The following is a 22,767-nucleotide window of genomic DNA, read 5'->3' as shown; positions in this document are numbered from 1 at the left end:
TGGCCATGGACTCCCCCACCACTTTGCACGGTCCTGCAGGGTCGCAGTGTGTCTTTGCTGCCTGTAAGAGGGAGCTGGTGACAGTTCCATCCCTGCAAAGAGCAACACCAGGGTTATTGCCTGAGATTTTTGGAAGCCATAAAGCATTGGGAAGTAATACAAAGAGCCAAAACATCCAGTTCAAGAGTGTATATTCCTTGTGTATGTCAAACACCCTTGAGCACATCACCCTGGGAGTCCCAGAGCCCCACAGCTGACGTTTGCTCCCCTCGGTCAGGTGGCACATCGCGAGGAAGAGCGAGTGCACGGCCCAGTGCGGGCTGGGGTACCGCACCCTGGAGATCTACTGCTCCAAGTACAGCAGGCTGGAGGGGAAGATAGAGAAGGTGGACGAGCGGTTCTGCAGCAGCCAGCCCAAGCCCAGCACGAGGGAGAAGTGCACTGGAGACTGCAACGTGGGAGGGTGGCGGTACTCGGCCTGGACAGAGGTAGGGGCTGCTCGGCAGGACCCAGGCACCAGCTGCTCCTTGCACAGGGGTGTGTCTGGCTGCTGGGTTTGGAAACACCGTGTGTATGTCAAGGATGGGGTGATGCAATCACTCGTGAGGGATAAGGAACAGTATGTTTATTGATATAAAACAAAGTACTCTTAATTATTTACTGCGTAAAGGACAAACAAAACTGTCAGGGAGACACCCACCCCCATTGAGTCATGAGGTGCAGAAGGACCCCCTTGCTTTCCAAACTCTTGATGGAGCTTAGGGGCAGCTAGGTCAAATCTTACTCTCAGATTGGGTCAACAGTTTATGTCTGAAGGATTATATATATGCAGTCAACCCTTTATATCACTTAGCTAATATTTCAAAGTTTAGCTATTAATCACTTAGAGAGTCCTTGCCACAACAGGGTCTCAATAAACCTCAAGGATTAACCTTGAGTTGTGTCCCTACACAAGGGGAGATCTTGGAATACAGCCTGCTGCCATGCAAGAGAGCTCAACAGGCTCTGGGGCTGTCCACTATTTCTGGACTAAGAGAATTGCCTTATGGTCATATTTACATACTGACTACAGGTGCTGGTTTCTTCCAAATTTGGCTCGAGGTGGACATTGGCCAGCACTGTGGTTAGGTGGGGCATTGCTCAAATTAGCCTTTGGCTGTTGTGGTGTTATCTGTCTCCCCTGAGGCCACAGGACCAGACACACATCCATTACCACTGCCACTGGTGGTTATCACTTGAGGAGTGATAAAGGTCGGGTTGGGGGTGAGGGGGCACACCACCACAGTATATCAAAGTTAGCCACAGTGATTCTGCCTCTGTTGCTTTTTCTGGAGGACACTGTAGTGCAAATCACCCTGGTACTCCTTATTTTCCACTGCAAATAACTTATACTTTTAAGCATCTCAAGGTCTGTCGTCATTACCCTAAGCTCCATGGGCCATTGAAACCAGCTCTGCTGCCAGAAGCTGGGGAGGACATAATGCAATCAGCAGAGGGCTTCTGAAATTTATTTCCTTCACACTTTCTAGTTTTTCTATGAACAAGAAAATTCCTGAATGCAGGCCCAGCATCAAGAGGATGACAAACCTGGGGCTTTCCAGGGGGAGGGCACAGTGAAGGAGGGCTGGCTGGTTGAAAGGAATTAATCTCTCCTAAAATGAGAATGAGGAACAGCCATTTTGGGAGAATTGAAAGGCAACACTCGTAAAATTAATAATGGAGTTACACCCAAAATAAATTTGTGGAACTCGTTGCCATGAGATTTTATTAAGCTTAGTAAGACTGGCTTTTTAAAGGAATATATAAAGTAATAGCCTGTTACTTTATAGCCTGTTCTTCTGGAGGTTTCCTACAGTCTTTTCACAGCCGTGACTGCAAAGAGGGAGGAGGCAGTAAGTGGGCTCTCAGCCTGGAACAGAATGACAGGAAGTATTTATTCACTGTCTCTCCCCCCCAGTGCTCCAAGAGCTGTGGTGGGGGCACGCGGCGGCGGCGAGCCATGTGTGTCAACACCTACAACGATGTCCTGGATGACAGCAAGTGCAGCCAGCAGGAGAAGCTGACAGTGCAGCGCTGCAGCGACTTCTCCTGCCCCCAGTGGAAAACGGGCGAGTGGTCCGAGGTGGGTGCTGGTCACCAGTCTCCACTCATCTCTCATGTTCTGTTTGTGCCCCAGGGCGTGGGGGCACTGCGCCTCCTGCCTGAGAAGGTCTCAGATGGCAAAGTTGCTGGTCAAGTGACCAGTCCCCTCCCTGCAAAGCCACAGGAGGCTAATTCCTCTCCAGTCTTGCAGTAATTTCTCCCCAGTTTTTCTACAGTTCCGCTGTGCTTTTGGAAAGAAAAATACATTCTGCCCTCTTTCTCCCTTGAGATTGTCCTCGTGAGCCCTGGCAGCTCTGGCTGTCGCTGGAGGGCAGGATTTCACCCTACTAATACCTTGCTCAGCCCTCTCCCTGCTGTTTATTACCATTGCCTCTTCCACTGCTGCTGGTGTCCTTTGCAATGCAATAAAACCATCTCTTGATAGGCTTTTCCCTGCAGCAGGGCTGGGGACGCTGGAGAACAGTCTTCAAAGGCTGCTCATCACATTTGTAGCCAAATAACTCTCATTTCTCTGAATCATGTTCTTTGAGGAAATGATGAAGGCAATTAATTTGGAACAGGGATTGTTCCCTGCAAAATACCTGTATTCTGGGTGGTGGACCTCATGCTGGGGTGGTGGACGAGACACTTGCAGTCTGTGGGATCTGGGATCTTTATCCAGAGCCAAGCAAGTTTTTGGAAGCCTTTGGCACCCTGTTGTGCATAGCTGAAGCCTGGTTGGACAGTGCTGGGGCTTGCCCTACCTCTCACAGCTGCTGGAAGTCAAGAGCCTTCATGATCTCACTTTGCTTGTGCTGAAGGGTCCTAGCTCTCCAGCCTCTACTCTGGGCCAGCTCCTGAGAGGATCCCACCTCATTGCAAGACACTCCTGTGTTTTTCAGTACGCGTGGACGTTGGCTCAAGAGCAGCCTCCTGACACTGTTTTTTACACAGTGATTGCCTGGGGCCCACAGGTTTATTTCACAGTGCTGGGGCAGATGCTGTACTGGCAGCACATCCCCATCACCCCCTGAGCTTGCTCTTTCCTCCTCACAGTGCTTGGTCACCTGTGGAAAAGGCCACAAGCACCGCCAGACCTGGTGCCAGTTTGGAGAAGATCGGTTAAATGACAGGTTTTGCGATCCCGAGAAGAAGCCGGAGTCGGTGCAGACGTGCCAGCAGCAGGAGTGTGCTTCGTGGCAAGTGGGGCCCTGGGGCCAGGTACTGCAGAGCCAGTGGCACCTGGGTGCTGGCAGCCAAAGCTGGGCACTGCCCCCTTGTCCACATTCAGTGGCGTGACTGTGCTCCTTGATTTGCCCACCAATGCAGCCCTCTGTTCACCTGGGTTCAGGGATGGGCAGCAGTAAGAGTGCCCACCCTTTGTGCTACCTTTATTCTGTGTCATACTAAATTGGCCTTGATTTAAGAAAAAAAAAGAGTTAGTTTCCAAGGTTACACTCCTAAATCCATATTTAGGTATGTAAATACATAGCCTAATTTTCACAGAAAAGCTATTCCCATTGAATAGCTTGTTGCTTTTAATATTTTCCAGTTTCTGGGCTCGTGAGTTTTTTTCTGTTAAAACACAAGTTCACTTCTCCCAGAGTGTTCTGGCACCTCCTTTTTAACAAAGCTGTTAGTTCTTGACTTTAAAAACAGTAACAAACCCAGGCCAGTTGTTCTAGTCAGACTTATTTCCCATCAGCAAAATTATTCATTAGCCACGTGTGCTGACATGGGGCTGAACAACCAGTTTTAAAGAAGAATATGATGCAGGTTCTACCAGACTGTGATTTACTGTGTGCAGCAGTCAGTCATTTAAATGCTTGCACCTTCATTCCCAAGGAAGCAAGTGAAGCATGCAAGGCTCTGGTGGGCACAGTGAGTTAAAACTTTGACCTAATTTAATGCTGAAATGCATGAAGTGGAGAGAAACCAGTAGGAAAGCTTGGTTTTATTTTTTCTGCTCATGTTATGTGCCTAAACACAGGCTGGGCTGATGAATACTTTCTAACTGAAGCAGCTACTCACACCCAGCATTTCTTTCTCCTATTTGTCCTCTTCTAGTGCACGATGACCTGTGGCCAAGGCTACCAAATGAGAGCAGTGAAGTGTGTTGTGGGCACCTACGTGTCGGTGGTGGATGATAATGAGTGCAATGCTGCAACCAGGCCAACAGATACCCAGGTACATCCTGCTGTCCTCTCTCTGATTTTGCCAGCGTGCATATGGATGCATCCAGGCTGCAGCTTCAAAGGCTGTCTCACTGCAGCAGAGGCTTGCCCTGAACACCAGCCCTTGCAGAGCATCTTGGTCTGCTATATGGTTGTTGGAAAGGTGCAGCACAGCACCCTGTTTTGGTAGAAGTGGGACAGAGAAGGGTGTTCAGGGAATTCCATCCCCATCTAGACCCCCTCCATGTGGTTCATCTCATACTCTGAGGCACCAGATTGCCAAAAAGGCAACAGGCAACTTGTTAGGAGAGCATCAAGTCTTTGTGGAGTAAAGATTACCTTTGCTTATGGTTTATATCCATGGAGCTCTAGTCATGGGATAGGGTGTGTGAAGGGCTGTCTGAATTCAGAGCTAAGGATGATCTCTAAGAGCTTATGGGCTAAAGAAGTGGCAGTAGATGAATATAGAAAGACTCCCATTTTATCCTTCTGGTTTCTGGTTCAGTATTTACTAGCCTCAGAGGCTAGGGTCTTGACACAGCAGACGCCTCCTTTGGCTTGCATGGGGTCTGGGATGCCTGGCTGCAGTCTGGGCTCTCTTGTCTGCAGGACTGTTGCTGTGTGGTACAGATGATGGCTAGGAGCCATCTCATCTTGTCTGCTGCTCGTGACAGTACAGTCTACGTGCCAGCTACGATTCCAGATGCATCCCTCCTGGCTGGATAAATGCAGAAATGTTGCACACCCCTTGCAAATTTGCTGAAGAGGCTTTCCGTGATGTTTGCTGGTCCTTGGAAGGAAACATGTAAATTCCCATTTCAAGCAGAAGACAAGTCCAGGGTGTGAAGGAGTTGAATAAAACAGACCATTACTTCACAGACTTCTCAGAGTTTAACTGAGGCCACAACATTTAGGAAAAGGCTTTTTTTCCCCATGTATGGAGACCAGTTGCACTATACTGAAGGGGTAACAAACCCACTTGTCATCAGCCATCATTTGACATGCACACCTCCAGCGTCAGTAAAATCACAGTGAGGTGGAAATCATTTGTGCCATTTGTCAAGAGCTGCTCTCTCCCTCGCAGTGACATCAGTATTAATTTCCTTTTTGGCAATGACTACTCGTAGGCTCATGGAGTAAAGTCATGGCTATTCATCATTTCTGTCACCAGACCTCCCAGGAGGTCCAGACAGTACCAGAGGCCTCCCATTAGGCACTGTACCAAGGTTGAGCAGAATGACATGCCTGTCCCCAAAACCTTGCATGCTTAGTGTGTGGTGAAGATCAGCATGTGAATATAGGTGGTCTGGTGGGCTGGAGGGAATCAAAAGGCTGCAATCAGTTCAGCAGTGTAACCTTTATGAAGTGGGCTGCAGGTCTCACACAGAAAAAAAGGAAGCTTTGAAGGGAGATAAAGTTGCTGCTCTGCAGATGTGTGTTCATACCAGAAGTCTCTTAATGAACTTTCATCTTTTGCCTCAAAAACATGTGGTTTTAATGCATGGAGGTGGTGCTTGGTTATGGGATCCCTATTGTAGAATTCTTAATAAGTCAAAAGTCCACTGAGGTTTCTGCACATGAAGCCCTCAGGATATCAATGCCAAACTTTGCTGATTCACCAAGAGGACACAAGGCAAAAAGCTGCCGACACACAAGCATGCAGGTCACAGATTTTCACACTGTGTTGATCCCTGTGTTTTCACGTGGATTTTTGTTGCGTGTTGTTCATAGTTATGTTGAAGAGGAGGTAGTTCAACTGCAACATCTGCAAAATCTTTATATCCCTCTTTTCCCTCCTGTATTTCATGCACAGGACTGTGAAATAGCAGCATGTCCTCCGCATCCAAATAGTCCCGAAGCGAAGAGATCCACATCAGGCATTCACAGGACACAGTGGAGATTTGGATCCTGGACACCGGTAAGCACGTGTTGTAAGACTTTCCAGATGATTTTACAATAGACAATGTGATATTTTTTAAGTGCATTTGACCAACTTTTCATTCTAAAGCCCTTGTAGTATCTGTCAGGAAACTTTCTAGTGGAGTGCTTGTTGCTCTTCCCTAGTGCTCCGCGACGTGCGGGAAGGGGACCCGGATGAGATACGTCAGCTGCCGGGATGACCAGGGCTCGGTGGCCGACGAGTCAGCCTGTTTCCACCTCCCAAAGCCATCAGCCACAGAAATGTGCACCGTGACACCGTGCGGGCAGTGGAAGGCCTTGGAGTGGAGCTCTGTAAGCATCACGCTGTCTCTTCCAGGAGAGCCTTAGAGACCTCACTGCTGGAAATGCGTTTCGTTAATCTGTCGTGCTTGCCCTTTTGTAACTGGGGACGTGAAGGTGTTCTGCTGTTCGTTGTTAGCAGTAGCTGTCTGTCTGATTTTCAAAGCTGGAAATGTGACATGTCTCCTTTTCCCACTGTAATGCAGTGCTCGGTGACTTGTGGTCAAGGTAAGGCAACGCGACAAGTGGTCTGCATCAATTACAGTGACCAGCTGGTGGATAGGAGTGAGTGTGATCCAGAGGACCTCCCTGCCACCGAGCAAGACTGCTCCATGTCTCCTTGTCATCCAAACAGCCATGACTACGGCAGGCCCATCCACCCTTTCCTCTATCCGGATCATCGCCTGAAACTGCACCCTGGAGGCAGCCCGAACCGAAACCGTGCTCATATACCAGGAGGCAATCAGTGGAGGATTGGCCCCTGGGGTGCTGTAAGTGCCCTGATTTTCTTATTGCTGTTCTCCTTCCTTTTTTTTTTTTTTTTCCCCTGGGCTAATCCAGGCATTTCTTAAAGTCACCATGCGGGGAAAAGAGGGATCCTCCTCCCTGCTATCGCTGCTCACACAAGCAAGTGTTGCAGTAGGGTGCAGGCATCACTTCTCAGCCTCTCACTCCTCCTGTCTCCGAGGCTCTCCAGGCAGAAAGCTGACAACATCATTTTCCATGAGGTAAAGGCCAACCTCTGCTTCTTGGCCATCTCATGGGACATTCACAGCTGTGCAGAGCTGTTGCCAAAGCACAGCAGACCCTTAATGCCAGCTCCTCTCGGCCCAACCAGTTTGCAGTGCTTTATCATGGAAGTTCCTAAAGGGAATTAAGCACAAATGGGATGTCAAACACTGCATTAAAGTCAGTGGGGATTACTCACCTGCTTAAAACTAGGCTCGTGTTTATTTTCTTTGCTTAGTCAGCACTAAGTCATTGCACTGCTATTAGTGCTAGCTGGGATTGGAAGTTAATAATGCCTCTTAGCTGTGTTAAACGTCTAGCGGTGCATTCCCACGGTGCAAAGCACTGGGAAGGAACTGGGAATGCAAAATTATTCCTGGACTCACTTGTGTCTTCCAGTGCTCTAGCACGTGTGCAGGAGGGTTCCAGCGGCGGGTGGTGGTGTGCCAGGATGAGAACGGGTACACCGCGAGTAACTGCGACGAGAAAAGCAAACCCGTGGAGCAGAGATCGTGTGAATCTGGCCCCTGTCCTCAGTGGGCCTATGGCAACTGGGGGGAGGTGAGTGCACCGTTCCTCCCGGGCTCCCTGCGCCGGGGAAGGCGCTCAGTAGCGGGTGGCTGAAAAATGGGAGAAGAAGGGGACATTGCGGTGACGTTTATTAGAAAGATTGGAGCATGAGAGGCAGCCCCTGATAAATGAGTGAGCCCTAGCGACTGCTTGCTGGTGTTTCCCTTTCCATTTGTCATGGGAAAATTTTCTCCCCAGGCTAAAGCGAGTTCTACAAAAAATGGGATTTGGGTTTTTTTCCTAAAGAGAAGTCTAGTTTAACTGAAGGCCTTTTTTGTTTAAAAAAAAAAAAAAAACCAACACTGCTCCCTTCTGAAAAGTCATCTGAGAGGAAAAACTAGAGACTTTATCCCCCAGGATCACATTGGCTGTGGCAGTATCACTGCAGAGCAGCACGAACAGCTTTGGGAAGAGAGAAGCTGAAGCAGCTGATGCCCCATCTGAGGCTCATGCAGCGTTTGGGGGAGATTTGGCCAGAGAGGGTTGGCTGGGAACAGAAACCACCGCCGGGTCTCGAGAGGTGCCGGTGCTCTGAGCGACCTGTTGGCAGTGGTGTTGCTGCCCAGACGGTGATTTGTTCTGTCCTCTACTGACTTCCAGTGCACGAAGCCATGCGGGGCAGGGACAAGAACACGGCTGGTGGTGTGCCAGCGCCCCAACGGAGAAAGGTTTACGGATCTGAGCTGTGAAATCCTGGACAAGCCACCCGACAGAGAGCAGTGCAATGTGCAGGACTGTCCTAGAGATGCTGCCTGGAGCGCTGGTCCTTGGAGCTCGGTACGACCATAAACTCTTTCTCTTTGTGAACCCTTTTGTGGATATCCCGTAACAACAGATTTAATTTGCTTCAAACCAAGGTGCTAATGCTTCGTGTCTTAAAACTGCACTTAAAGAGGATTATTGACAATGTATTCAGAGTAACACCTGTTCAGGAAGGGCTTACATTAGGGGAGCTTTAGACCTTTAATTTAAAAGGCACTTTCTGCTAAGTAGCTGCCTTTGTCTGTTTTATTACACTGTGTGAGCGCTGTGCGTTATGAGTCTTGGTTCTGACCAAGTTCTTTGCATATGGATTTAAACCTGGCATTTAAGCAGTACGTTTCCACTGAAGTTATATTGTTCTGGTATTTAATGGTAATACTGCACTGTGCACCTCCTGGTTTACCAGTCACGTGGTCTCTGCCAAAAGCAAGATGACAGGGGAAAATGAGTAGGAAATTGCATCGATTCCCAAGCATGTACAAGTGTGTACAGATGTGTGTGCACGTCCCTACCTGCCTCCACACACAACTATGTAGAAACACCTGTGAATTTATACCCGTGCTCTGTTTCTGTTCCTGTGTATGTGTAATAGAGCGTGAGGTACTGTGCAAAGGCACCTGTAAGCTCTTCTCATGCATCTCTCTGGTTCAGGAGAGTTATCGTGTGGTCTGTTAAGTCAGCAAAGGATCAGCAAGGTGGTGGAAGGCTTAAAACCCTGGGAGTTTTCTAATAAGAAAATGGGGTTTGAAAGACATAGAGGTGTCTTACACTGCTCCTGTACCACTGAAGGAGTGTGCTACAGAGATGCTCTTGCAAGGACAGAGCAGCCTTGAACCCTGCAGGGCTGGGATCCTATTTTGAGTCCCAGACTTTAAAACTCTCCCTGCCCAGAGCAGCACCTTCTGCTGGGCACAAAGCAAGTGCTGCCTCAGGCACTTCAGGCATGCTGGAAACCACCGACCTGCCGATTTTGGAGTGGCCTTCAAACAAATGTTGACCTTTATTGTGTATTTTGTTATAATAGCATTTGAAGTAGATTTAAAAAAAAAAAAAAAATTGATCTGACTCAAAAGCACTTTATAGGAAAAGAAAAAAAAAAGAGGCTTATTCTTAATGTATTGGATATCCTTTATTGTCACGATTTGAAAAGTTGTTTTGCTAAAACATAACTGCACCCTTGTTTCTGAGGGTGCTTTCAGTAATGCAAATGCCTTCAGTAACACTCCTCGATGTTTGGATCATACCTCAGCGAGTCACACAGTGGCCATGACACTGCTGACCTGGTGCTCATACGGTGCTTCACAAGTACAAGGGACAGTGACATGAAATATTTCATTTGAGGTGCTAACGTGTCACTTGTACGCTGATAGAGCTGGTGCTAAGGATGATCTAGCCACACATCCCGTGGCTTCCCCATGGGATTACCAGCAGGGAGTTGCTGCCAACCCTTGTTACCTGTGCTGGACCATTTGCAAGAACCAAAGGTGTGGACGTGGTTGTGTTGGGTTTTGGTGTCGCTTCGCAGCTGTTCAGGAGCAGGCTCCAGGGCTGCATCTGCTCCTCCCTGCTGGAAAGGCAGGGTGCAGTCCTGTATTTTGGTTTGGGGTTGTTATTTTTCACCCAGGAAAAAATTCCTTTGACTCTACTAAGTCGTATTAACCTTGGTGGGTTGTCTTTGCTCAGTCTGCTGGGAGCGGGTGGGGTGTTGGGAGAGGCAGAGGGCAGGGGCATCTTATCCTGCCTGTGGCATCTCCTCCCGGCTGCCCACGGGGCTCGCAGCCCCCTGCCCTCCTGCAGGCAAAGGGGCTGCAGAGCTGACCCCAGGCCTTGACACCAAGTGACTTGATTTTTCAGTATAATTACCAAGGTGTCCCTTGGCTCTGACACAGTGGACCCCAGAGCTGTTTGAAGACTGAATTTTATCTATGGGGTCAAAAGGACTTTGTGTCCCTCCTGCAAAATACTCCACATGTATGTCTACCTCGTGCTACTACTGTAGGTAGTAACATCCAAATTTGCTTTCTTTAGTGTGGTGTCACCTGGATTTGCTTTAGCTCTGTCATGGGTTGCAAACATCATTCTGTAGCTGTACATACTTCATCTGTTGGGATGGAGTGTCACTACCATATTTTTTTGGTCACTTTTGAAACAAGAGTATAGTATTAGCTGAAACTTTTCAGCGGTATGGATTTATGTATTTATGTAAAAGTGTATTTATTTTTCCAATATTGTTATTTAATTTTATATAAATATTGCATACATTTACAATGTTTAATGTTAATGTCAAACAGTGAAAATTAAAGACAAGTAGAATGTAATCATAAATGAATTTGTATTAATGATTTCTTGAGTCTTTTGCTAAATTAAGATGATATACTTAGTTCTGGTAACACGAAATTTTCTGAAATGCCACTGCCATGTTTCATCTTTTGACTTCCTTCTCCTTTACTTGCTTTGTTCTCCAACAGACTGTCATTCTCAATAATTAAACACAGTTAAAAGTGTATGAGTTATGAAGTTTGGATAACTAATTTCTTGCAAGCATCTGATTGGCTTACCTTCACTCAAGTTTCAGTGAAATGAGTACTACAAAGTACATAGAGAGTCTGAGGAATCCAACCCTCAGGCAAAATTCCATTGGGATTTTATACAGTAAGAAAGTGATTTTATCTGGTTGGTTAAACCCAGGTTTTAAAGAGATAATTAAATGAATAAATGGATTCTGTATGTAAATGATAATTTTATAGCAGGAGACTGGTGAGATGCCTTGTCATTATAATGTGTGTTCCAGGAGGACTAAGAGGAGGTGACACTTTTATTTCCTTGCTTATTTAAGAACATGTATTTAAACACTGCAGAATTGTACACCATGTGATAGACCTGACCTTTTTATTAAAATAATAATTTAGAAAACACACAGAGAGTGACACCAGCATGCAGAGAGTGTTTTTTCTCCTCTGAATGACTTATGGTGTGAATGCAGATCTCCATACCTGCTCCCAAATAGAGAGGATATCTCACCATGTTCCCCACAACGAGGGAGATGGTCACAGAAAGCATTACCCCTCACTTCACTTAAAACCCAAGGCTGAACCCACTTCTCTTGGAGCAGTTCTGCTCCTTGCAATAACCTCTGTGAAGTATTGTACCGTAATATCCAGCTGTGTCCTGATACAATTTATGAATAATGCTGAAATAACTTGTTGTGGGCTTCCCATTCTTTCCAAGTTAGGGAATGGGCACAGATAAGGTAAAATTACATCTCACAGCACGCTGTCCTGGTTCAGCTGGGTGAGTTATCAGGGCTTCACTGCATTAGGACAGGAATCATTTGACTTTGACCTGTGGAAAATAGGTGGGTGGGGGTTTGGATTTTTAGTTGTTTGGTTTAGTTTTTTTGAAAGTATTATAATTTTTAAAGTATTCTAGGTACTTAGCACTGCGGGTATCAAAAGTTCCAGCTGCTAATGCAGTGTTTGTGTAGCTCTTGGTGCCCACAAAACGGTGGTGTGTGCTTCCCAGCTCTTCTGAACAGGCAGAAGTGCTCGTACCTTAGTCTTTGAGGGCCATTTGGTCTAACAATAAAAAATTTGAAGCTTAGAATAAATTATTTAGAATATTAGCTGGCTAAGCTCCGAACTGTTCTTGTCAATGTGAATTCAGGTTTGGGTTAGGCAAACTTTGCCATGGAAGCTGGTGGCATTGATGGCTTTACAGGGCACTTTGGGTGCACTCAGGGACATTGGTGGCAGTGAAGGGGCTCCAGGCTTGGTGGGAAGAGGGAGGACTGCCTGGCCAGTAGCTGTGTCAGGGAGCTGGCACTCAGGAATTTTAATCTTAAAATTTGTGTCGGTGGAAAGTTCAGGTTATTTGTATTTAATTCTGTTGAAGATGCAACAGTTTGTTTACAAAAGGCCTTCCCCATGAAGCTGGCTGAAAACGGGCTGTTCAGCAGCAATATTCTCCATGTTGTTGTTCTGATAATATTCTTAGCAGGCAGGATGTCAGCTCTTGCTAAGGCAGAAGTGATAACCAGGGGCAGATTTGGTTGCAAGTGTATATAACTCTGCTGTTCTCTTCCTCTCTTCTGCAGAAAATGAATTTGCTGTGACAGGAGCATTACTGAGCTGCTCTGATTCTTTACACATGTTTTGCAATAACAAAGCCATCCTTGAAAATGAAGTGATAGGCACGCCGAGCTCTCCAGTCACTCAGTGATTCACATTGCTTTTCCTGTCTTTCATTCATATGATGACAGTTTAGACTCTGGGACTGTGACAGCAAGTCTGTATTTCTCTGTAGTGCCAGGTATTATCAGAAAACTAATAAAAACAACTCTCCTCCAAGAGCTTGTGAGGAAGGACAAATGTTGCTGCAGCAGAGGAAGGCTGCATGTGTGGTCCCAGCACCTATAACTCAGGTAGGGGGATGCACTGCTTGCCTGGCTTGCCTTTAAAAAAAAACAGGTAGAAATAGGTGCCTTAGTGAAGATTTAGTAAAGCTGATCCAGATCAAAAGGAGAACTTGGTAGCCTGTGGATATCTCCAGCCATCTGTCTGAAGCTGTTTACTGCACGCTCAGGCTGGCCCACCAAGGCTGCTGTCCCTCTTGGGTTCCTGGCTGTCTCCCCTTCAGGGTCAGTCAGACCGACTGACTCCAGGGGCTGCCGCTTTGGTGTGCTGATGAAAGGCAAGAGGTTGTCTGCTTTGGTTCCTCAGTCAGAAGAAGGCCTCTGACAGTGCAGACCTCTTTGCTTTTGTTTAAAAAAGCAAACCAGACCCCTTTCAGCCTTTTCCTGTTCTCCCTGCTGTGTGTCACCCAACTGGAGAATCCCACCGCCAGTGCCCGGCTTCAGCCACCCTCCAGAACTGCATGTCCCTGGGTGACAGCTGGGGTGGGCAGAGCTGTGCCAGCCATCTTACCATCCACCTATTTGCTGCCTTATGCCCTTCTCTGAGCTTGTCTCAGAGGGTAAATGCAGTTGGGGTTTTTGTTTGAAGAGTTTCAGCCTGTTGCTTCCCTGGGGCAGCAGTGGTGGATGCTCCTGCAGCTCTTTCCTCAGCTCAACGGCCACTATCCCTGCTGGGGCTCATAGCCACAGCTGGGGGCTCCAAGCTGGTTACAGGTGATGAAGCCAGTGGTACTCAGCTCCCTGGAAGAGGAACATCACATTATTCCTCTCTTGCTACTCTAAAATCTGCAAATTTTATTTTCCTTTCCATTTTTGTTGTTTGCCTGTCTTCATCATCTTTCATTGCTCCTTCTGTTTCTCCTTAAATAAGGAGAACTACATATAGGTATACCTTTAGCATTGGTTCTGACACATCCTATTTGCTAGTGTTGATGCTCCACGGGTAGGAAAACAAGCCTCAAAGCCCATCTGTGACACTGCAGGTGAGGGACTGGGTGCTTAGCACGGAGGCTGCATTTCAGTGCCCTGCTGGCTAGACTCCTCACAGGACTGATTTCCTGCAGCTTACTGCTCAGCTCCTGCAGTCCACACTCCTCCCCTGCAGGCACCCACTAGCCTTTGAATCGTGATCTGACCTGGTGGTTAAATCTAGTGTCTTTTAGTCTGATAGAGAAGTAGGACTGGGCAGCAGTGTCCTCTCTAATCTCCCTAACCCAGTAGCCAAATGCTGGGCAAGTGCTGGGGTAACGACCTGCAGTGGGTGGCCAGTCTCCTCTGCTCTGTTCCATAGCCACTATTGCCACTGCTGGGACAGACATGAGCTGGACCCGGGGTTAGACTCAGGTCTAATACAGTTTCTTGTATCTTGAAACTCTTCTCTTCCCCCCACCCCCAGATAATGCATCTTTCCCCAAGTCCTCGGCGCACCTTCCCACTTGGAGCAGGTAACTCCATTTGTATTCACTGAGGTTTCTTACCAGGGGTAGTCCAACCCCATGCTTCTGTCCTACTTTACTGTACTATACTTGCCTTTCTCCTCCCAGAGAAGTGCAGTGGCTGTTTGGCTGCATCTGGTGTGCCTGTTACACTTCCTCTTACACGTCTTCTCCATGAGAAGGTCATTTTCTGGGCTGTGCACAGCTGGCCTGAACTTCAACAGCATGTGGTGGGGCTGCTGTGCAGCGATGACTGGCTTCAGTCTTTGTGTCACAGGTGGCCCATCCGTGGCTGCTGGCTGCCTAAAGCCTGCAGCCCTCCTCTACACCAGATATGCACACACTCACACACAGAGGAGAAGTAAAGCAATAAATAAAAGGGTGATTGCTGGGAACATTTGTCTCCCAAAGCACTGGCTTGGAGAGCAGGAGCTGAAAGAAGCATTAGACTTCAGGAGACACGTCAGAGCAGTAACATGCCTTCAAGCACGGGCTCTGAAGTTCAGCATCTTCAAGCAGATCCCTGAGCTGAGCATTGGGAAGTCTGTGTGCATTTTGGCACCTATTCCAGATTTCACACTATATACCCCAAACCACAATAACTGCTATTGCTCAGATCCCAGGGCTTGTAGCATTTAGAAACAAGGACGTGTGGTGATGATGAGGGACACGAAGCACAAAGACATTTACTGTGTTTCTGACTTTCCTGGTGACTGATTTGTGCAGCCATTAAGGAAAAATGATGTAGTCAGTCTTGTTCCAAAGGCACTTAATGCTCTATTCATGTTTTAATTTTTACTAGCTCACAGGGGAGGTGAGTGAGCCAGCAGCAGGGATGAAAATCTGTTTGATGCCCAGGACCATATGCAGGCTGACAGTATTTGATCCCGAGTGTATTAAGCCAAGATTTTTACGTATAAAACCAGGCAGCAAGAAGCAGCCCAGAGTTCCTACAACCCCTCAGTGTGATGCACACCTGTGAAATAGGGCTGATGTTCCTCAGAGAGCTCTTTGCTTTATGCTTCACTCCATCTGACACAGAGAACCCCTATTCTTGAGTGGGACTTCTAAATGGCATCATAATACAACTGTGCACTAAAAATATGAAGTGTCAGTTAGCCGAGGCTGCTCGCTGCTTCAATTGCTACTCTTAAAGTGCCACAGCATGGAAAATAGGCTTCATCAGTGCCTTCCACAGCCCATTATACTCACATCCCTGGGTAGCTCACACATCTCTTAATTCAAGGAAATGCCATCTAATGCCTCCTTCCCTGGAGAGACCTGCAGTGGCTATTGGGGTTTTTTTTCTTGTTTGTTGTTCAAGTTAAATAGTGTGGAGTAAGGCAAAGATGCAGCTTTTAAGGCAATTTTGTGTGGTCACAGCCCTGCTGATTTCTGTACCTGATGAAGTCTTTGTACAGGGTGTAACAGGGCAAATGTAAAAGGGGGAGCAGATGCTACTTACTGGGTGGATGCCATAGAAAAGGAGATCCATGGTTCTCCTCCTGCTGCAGTTACCTGCTTTTCTCTCATACATCCTGTGAGGTTTCCCACCTCAGGGAAATTATTGTATTGACTTTAGTGCACAGGGGCTTAAATCTTGCAGGAGGTAAAGCCTGAGAGCATTGATTGCTGTGGGTAACCTGTGCTGCTGGAGGAATGGGCTCCAGACACACCATCCTCTTCCCTCTGCTGCAGCAACGCATCAAGGTGGACCCTTTTCTTTGAGAAAGAGATCATCTCAGGTCACTCACCAGTCTCTGCAACTTGGTTTGGCAATGGGAAGGTGAAGGTTTAGTGGATAGTTTTATTTCTCCCTTTTGCAAATAATCACTTGGGAACTCCTGTGCCTCTGCTGCAGAGCTGAGAGCAGAGGATGGAGCCCCTGCCTGTGCTGCAGAGCCAGGGTGAGCTGGTGTGGCTGGGCTGTTCCCCCTCACCCAGGGCAAGGAGCACTGCTCAGGGGCATGGGGACAGAGCCTGCCTTTGTGCACACCAAGGGCTGCCCTCGGCCCCAGGAGGGCTCCTGGGGATGTTTCTGCAGGGTTTCTGGACAATGGTCACAAAGATACTTGGACTACAGGCTCTGGAGTTCCTAATGTCCATGTCTTTTTGTCAATCCCCCCATTTCTCTGGGGGGTCAGCAGGCGTTAAGCATTCTGAAATCCTCTTTCAAACTGCAGCACAACTCGTTGGTGTTTCGCTCAGGTCGCTGGTCCAGTTGCCCTCCCTTGAATGTAGAAACCACTCTTCCCTTTTTAAATGTGCAAAAATCAGATGTATTCTGTGGCCTTGCACCAGCTAAAATCACCATGGCCATGTGCTCCTGGCAGCCGTGTGCATTAAGGCATGGCTTCCTCCTGCAGCTTTGCAGGGAAGGGAAGCCCAGCTGGGTGAATCCTGACCTGCAGGCAATGTTCTCACCCCGCGGGCAGGGACTTCTCACCACCCAGAGGCAGCTGGGTGTGAGACCATGCTAAAACAGACTGGTGGAAAGAACCAGGGTTTCAACCCAGCACCAAATATTTCCTAAATATCTCCCGAAGTGCTGCAGCCCCTGGAGAAACCATAGCATGCACTGCACCCTTGTTTAAACCCTGTTGCTTGTCTCAGTGAAGCCAAGGGAGTTAACTGCTAAAAGACCTTGCTGTTGTGAAGCTAATTAAGTTAGTTTGGATGTCACAGAGTCTCTGTTGCTGGATAACTCACAAGAGCTCAGGTGTTTTAAGGCATCTAGTAAAGGTTCAGCTGGTGAGGAACTATCTGGGCTTTCCTTGCTCGTGTTTCTTCTGATGTCCTTTGTGCTTGAGAGACTTCAGAGGTGTGGAAGTCACAGGGCTGTGATTTCAGCATCTGATAGCAGCAGTGAAAGCTATAGTAAGAGCTGATGTAGACTAACAGGGTGCTGAAATGTAACTGTGAGGGTGCGTGGTTGGGCTCTGCTCAGAGTTGGAGAAGTTTGCTGACATCCAGGAGCACAACCCCTCCTGGAAAGGGGGATGTAAAGCATGGTAGGGCTCTGTTGTTCTTCTGTTTTATTTCATCCAGCACATGTTTCAGCTCAGATTGTTGGAAAAGATGAACAAGGGCTTACTTAGGAGTACTTATTTTCCATATAATCCTTAACGTGTGGAAATCTAAACCTACAAGGATTGATTTTAATTTCCTCCAAAATGTTGCTCCTGGCAGAATCTGATAAAGCCATTTCTAGTTGAATTCTTCCCAGCCCCCAGCCCTGCCCTCAGTGAGCTATCGGAGCATACCTATCTTTGGGAATTCATTTGGTGATCACAGCAGCTTGCATTCGTTATCTCAAATACCTCCCAAATCGTGGGCTGATGCACGGGGGGCCTGGAAAAGTGGTCTGACAGCATTTTCTGAAACCTTCCACTTTTGGAAGAGAATGGCCCCAGGTTCTTGCTGGTGTTTTGCTTTTCTGCCCCATGTTGAGCTGTCCCTTCAATGCACAAAGTTAAGAAGTGGAGCTGCTTCCTTTTTTCTTGCTTGCTCTGTGCTGCCTATTTCTTTTCACCAAAATTTGTTTGTGCCCAGGGCTGTCGGGTCCTTTTGGTGCCAGCCTGATCTTGCTCCCAGCCCTCAGCTGGGCAGTGGCTCTGCCACATCAGGAGCTCCCAGAGCAGAAGAGCAGGTCATGGTCTCCTGCAGGAGGGTCAGAACCTGGGCCAAACGAGCCAGAAATTTTGTACACATTTTTTAGAGCTTATGGGATATATATTCTGTTTGGTTTGGGGGGTTTTTTGTTTGTTTGTTTGTTTTTTTTCTCCTTCTACCAGTGAATTAAGTAGCAGCCTTTCTATTTTAAAGCAGTCTTAATGAACAAGAGGTACCCTTATCTTTCAAAATATCAGAATAGGAAATGCAGCAAGTGTTAGTTTAAAGCAATTTGCACATACTTGGTAAAACAGAATGATCTTCGTCATTCTTGAACTCTGAAACAGAAAACAAATTTTTCTGGGTACAAAAAACACGAGCTTGCCACTGCACTGGAGCAGAGTGGGGCATTGCAGGAGAGATTTCGAGTCGTGTTCTGACCTTTCTGGGAACAGATTATATGGAAATATTTTTCTCATATTTATTTTAACTAGGCAATATATTTATTTTAAAAAATCAGCAGCATGCCAATCCTCCATTCTTGACATGTTAACTAATCAAACCATAAACATAAACCCCTTAAATCTGTGTTCAAATGCTTTGATCTTAATGCTCTTAGGAAAGTCCTTTCGTTCTTGTTCTCCATGTAAAGCACCAGGTGTGACTGTGGTGGTTTTAGGAGATAATACAGATGATAAAAAGAGGAAGGTTTACTAGAACCTTCAGTGTAATGGATATAGCTTGTTTTTTGAAATAGTACTTCTCTATTATTTTATGTGCCACAATCATCTTAGGTATTTTTAAGAAACAACACAATGTGTTGTTTTTACACCATCCTCTGTTCCTGGCTATCTTTCCACGTTCTCCCAGGGGTCCTGTTTGCTGCCATGCCTCCATCACAGGCTGGAAACAGCATTTCAGAGCAACATTTTCCTGCATTTGAGTGGAGGCAGAGGTGAGCTGACCATGAGGATATCCAAGTATATGTGATCCTCGACTCTAGGAAGCAGGTTGGTGGAAAAGGTCAATACAGTACCTTGGCTACACCTTCAGGGCTGGATCCAGAGGTGATTAAAACCACTAGAAGTCTTTCTATTGACTGCAAAAAGCTTTGTATGAGGCTGCTGTTCCACAGAGAGCCACCTTTCCATCCCCAGCCCTTGGAAGTATTTCTATGGGGGGTGTGGGACAGGAAAGAAGTCAAGAAAAAAAAGAAAAGAAATATGAAAGGAGTGGTTTTGTCTGTGCTATTCCAATGTTTTGAAGAAGGCAAGATCAAAGCTTACCTCACTATGGCACTGTTACTGATACTGAAAGCAGGTGGTAGCATTTGCAGCAATGACAAGACCTGCTAATGAAATGCCAAGTTTCTCTGGGGTCTGAAATAAATGATGAGGTTGATGGCAGAAGATAGGTGTATTGCTTCCTTAAGTCCCATGCAGTTAAGGTGAAGCCCACTATTAAATTATTTTCTGTATGTGGCTCGCATATGCTTAAAATCTATGTGCTAAGTAAAAGCTGGAAATGCCTGAGACGAATTATAAGGCAGTTATGAAGTAGCTTCTTTGCAAAGGAATTTTCAGTCTCTGATACTTGGTTACATTAGATTATTCAAACCTCTCTTTTCTCTCAGTGCAAATGAGATCATAACTCACATGCTCATGAAAGCAAACGGGTGGTTTAGATCTAAAAACATACAGCTGCCTAACCTTGATTTATATTAAAGACAGACATAGAAATGATTAATTCCAGCATCTTGGGAATTACATTTAAGTATTAACAAAATTAGCCAAATTATGCCTCGACCTCTGAGTGCACCAAGGTATGCGTGCAGTCTTGTGTTTGATCATGGGATGGTGAGATAGATGTCAGAATCAGGCTGCATGCCAAAGGTGAGCAATTTGTAGAAGGGTGATATTAATTTTGGAAATAACTACCATCATATTATTTGTGAGATCAAGTATTTATCACCCAAGCTCAGGACCCTAGAAACGTGCTTGTGTGGTCACACAATGTGGTTATACTTCCTCTATAATAACCTTATATTTTAGAATAAATAGTGGATCCAATGTAATTTTTTTTACATTAGAGGAAAGAAGCACAAGGTTGTACCAGCTTGGAATGTGGGGCAAGAGAGAGTCCTGATCAAGTCTTTGATCTTATTCATTAGCTTTGGCTGCCACAGTAAAGTGGCATCAACCTGCATGGAGAGCACTTACTGAGAAGCACTTGAATTTTTGCTGAAGCGTCAGTGTTGGTGTTTAGTCCAAAGATAGTAAATGGATGAAAGCATTAGAAGTTTACAACTGGGTTTGGTAGGATGACATTTCCTTCTTGCTGCTGACATTCACTGCCTGGGGAGAGATGTGGAGAGAATGAAAAATTGAACTTCTGATGAAACTTAAAGGCTTATAAAAATAGGATAATACCAACTTTATCTTTTCTCTGTTGCTACTCAAGAATAGAAGTGAAGTTCATTAATCTGGGTAACTCATTAAAGCCTTGTTTTAGAACAAGGGACAGCATTTTCCTCTGTTTCTCAGTGCAAGGTTGGATGTTGCTCGTTGGGGTTTTTGGGCTATCTTGAAATGGGAGAGAAGTCAGGAAAACTCAGCGGTGGCCTTGCCTGCCACACGCTCATCTGCCTTCCCCACCTCTCATAGAGGAGCATCATTAATGCCCTTAAACTCTTGCATTAAAAATTGTCTTCACAGCTCCTCTTGCAGCCCCCTTTTGCCAGTCTGTAAGGGTCTTGCAGCAGGGAACAGCTTTTTTCAGAACATTGCCTATGAAAGCTTTTAAGCAGCAAGGTCTGATCTTATGAGTTATATCCGTTTCTCTCCAGGCTGGTCTGAACTTTCCCGTTTCAGAGCAACTTGCTGCTCTCTTGATGGTTCTTCCTGTACCTCTTAACACAATAGGGGCTGAATGAGTTGGAAGTAGTGCTGTAATTTAAAATAATCACAGCTGTCAATGTGTAGGCCAATTTCTATTCTAATGGATCTTCCAGAGCTGCTACATATATAAATTGTATTATTTTAGGTTTCAAATGTATTCATTAACTGGGAAGAGCTTGGGCTCTTATTGCTTAGGAAATACGTTGATGGAGCGGCTCCAAAATGAAGAAGCCTCATCTCAGCACGTTTGCTGCATTCTGGAAAGAAAGCACAAGATTTTGTGTTGAGAGATGGTTGAACTAGTGTGTTTTGCTCAAGGATTAGGCCAGGATGCTTGTGACATAGCAACTAATGACTTGCATAACACGTAATGAAGGAATCGAAGCTGAGTCTCTAGGTGCATCATGCTGAGTAAGAGGCTTGTTCTACATGAAACTGTCATATTAAATTCTTGTCGTGATTCCAGACCCCTTTGATTCCTAAATCTTTTGGAGGAGACTAATCTGAAATCAAAGTGAAGTTGCTTGGGGTTTGCATGCCAGAAGTGGTCACATTTGAAAAAGTTCAGTGAACCTGCAGAGGGAGGTTGAAATTAGTTGCTTCACTACAAAGCTTACAGCTAACATACCTGCTGATTTGCTTTTTGCTTTGATTCTTCGGGCTCTGCCTTCTTGCCACCTTCTGAGTTGTTTTCAAAATGCATAAATCTTAAGGATGAGCATGTCCTGGTTTCAGTCTGTTAGTAAAAAAGAAAAGCAAATCAGTCTACACTGGTAAAACAAACATGAGCTTTAATACTGAGGACATGGAGGCAAGGCAAGGCAGTTTCCTCTTGTACTTTGTGCAGCTATTTCCCTGCCTTGTACTTTGTGCAGTTTTTTCCCCCTGTGAAGGTGTATATGATGCTTTACTCTCCCGATTTACCAACATTTGACTTCCCTTTGTACCAAGGTAAATGGAAATGGTTCCTTTCAAGTTCTTCTAAGGAGATACTGAGGGCTCCTGCCTTGATCCCTGTAAGATGACTCTGCTCCTTTGAAACCACTGGAGCAACGCCAGGAATCCAGCCTGTTATCCCTGCTGAATGTCAGCTCCTGTCTCTAATTTGATGATGGCATTTTGGGGGGCTTTGACCAAGAATATGGTGCTATATTAAGTGCAAACTGGAGCATTTCCAGCGGTTAAACCCTGCCCTTCTGGATCCCCCTCGAGCTCTGTGCAGGCTGCAGGGGAACTGAGGATGTGCTTTTTGCTCCAGTTCAAAGCAAATGCCCTGGGTAGCCATGGCCCGTGTATAACCGTGCAGATGGCCCTGCCTGCAAGCTGATCTGTTGTTACTTTACATTTACAGTGTTCTGTCTCCTGTGGAAGGGGCCAAAAGCACCGCAATGTGTACTGTTTGTCAAAGGAAGGGAGGCATGTAGAAGAAGATTATTGCAAGCACCTTGCTAAGCCCAACATGCAAAAGAAATGCAGAGGGGGCAGATGTCCGAAGTGGAAAGCAGGAGATTGGGGACAGGTGAGATGTGTTGTGTACCCTTTTGCACCCTTCGATATTCTTCCTCTGTCAAATTGGTTAGAAGCTGGTTTTCCCATCACTTCTGTCCTCGTGAATTTTTCAAGGGTAAAAGTTTTGGGCCAGATCCTCAGATGGTGTAAAACAGTGTAGACACGGGCAGCAGTGGAGTGGCACTGACTTGTGTCAGCTGAAAACATGGCAACTTGCTTTTAGTGTCTATCTGAAAGCAAATGCCTTGATGCATATTTTAAGTTTCTGCTAGAAAAGGCATTAGTATAGAATATTAAAGAGAATCTGCTGTTTACTCGTTTTTAATACCGTTATTATTTAACTATGTCACATCCCAAGCAAAATC

At 46.2% G+C, this 22,767-nt stretch overlaps 1 protein-coding gene across 1 annotated transcript in view; it reads left to right on the top strand.

Annotated features, from left to right (window-relative positions):
- The window catches only part of ADAMTS9 (ADAM metallopeptidase with thrombospondin type 1 motif, 9), a gene marked incomplete at both ends in the record, with an annotated part of 59,669 nt that extends 37,257 nt beyond the window's left edge, over positions 1-22,412 (top strand). The window contains 10 exons of the mRNA XM_008946535.1: positions 278-488; positions 1,958-2,122; positions 3,139-3,303; positions 4,150-4,269; positions 6,070-6,174; positions 6,321-6,488; positions 6,683-6,967; positions 7,605-7,766; positions 8,376-8,552; positions 22,245-22,412. Coding sequence (XP_008944783.1) covers positions 278-488; positions 1,958-2,122; positions 3,139-3,303; positions 4,150-4,269; positions 6,070-6,174; positions 6,321-6,488; positions 6,683-6,967; positions 7,605-7,766; positions 8,376-8,552; positions 22,245-22,412 — 1,726 coding nt within the window. The remainder of the gene's footprint in view (positions 1-277; positions 489-1,957; positions 2,123-3,138; positions 3,304-4,149; positions 4,270-6,069; positions 6,175-6,320; positions 6,489-6,682; positions 6,968-7,604; positions 7,767-8,375; positions 8,553-22,244) is intronic.
- Positions 22,413-22,767: the final 355 nt, after the last annotated feature.

This window comes from Merops nubicus, unplaced genomic scaffold (assembly GCF_000691845.1).
Source record: "Merops nubicus isolate BGI_N331 unplaced genomic scaffold, ASM69184v1 scaffold19808, whole genome shotgun sequence".
NCBI lineage: Eukaryota > Metazoa > Chordata > Aves > Coraciiformes > Meropidae > Merops > Merops nubicus.
Note: the sequence above shows the minus strand (reverse complement) of the source record. Positions and strands in the feature narration are given on the sequence as shown.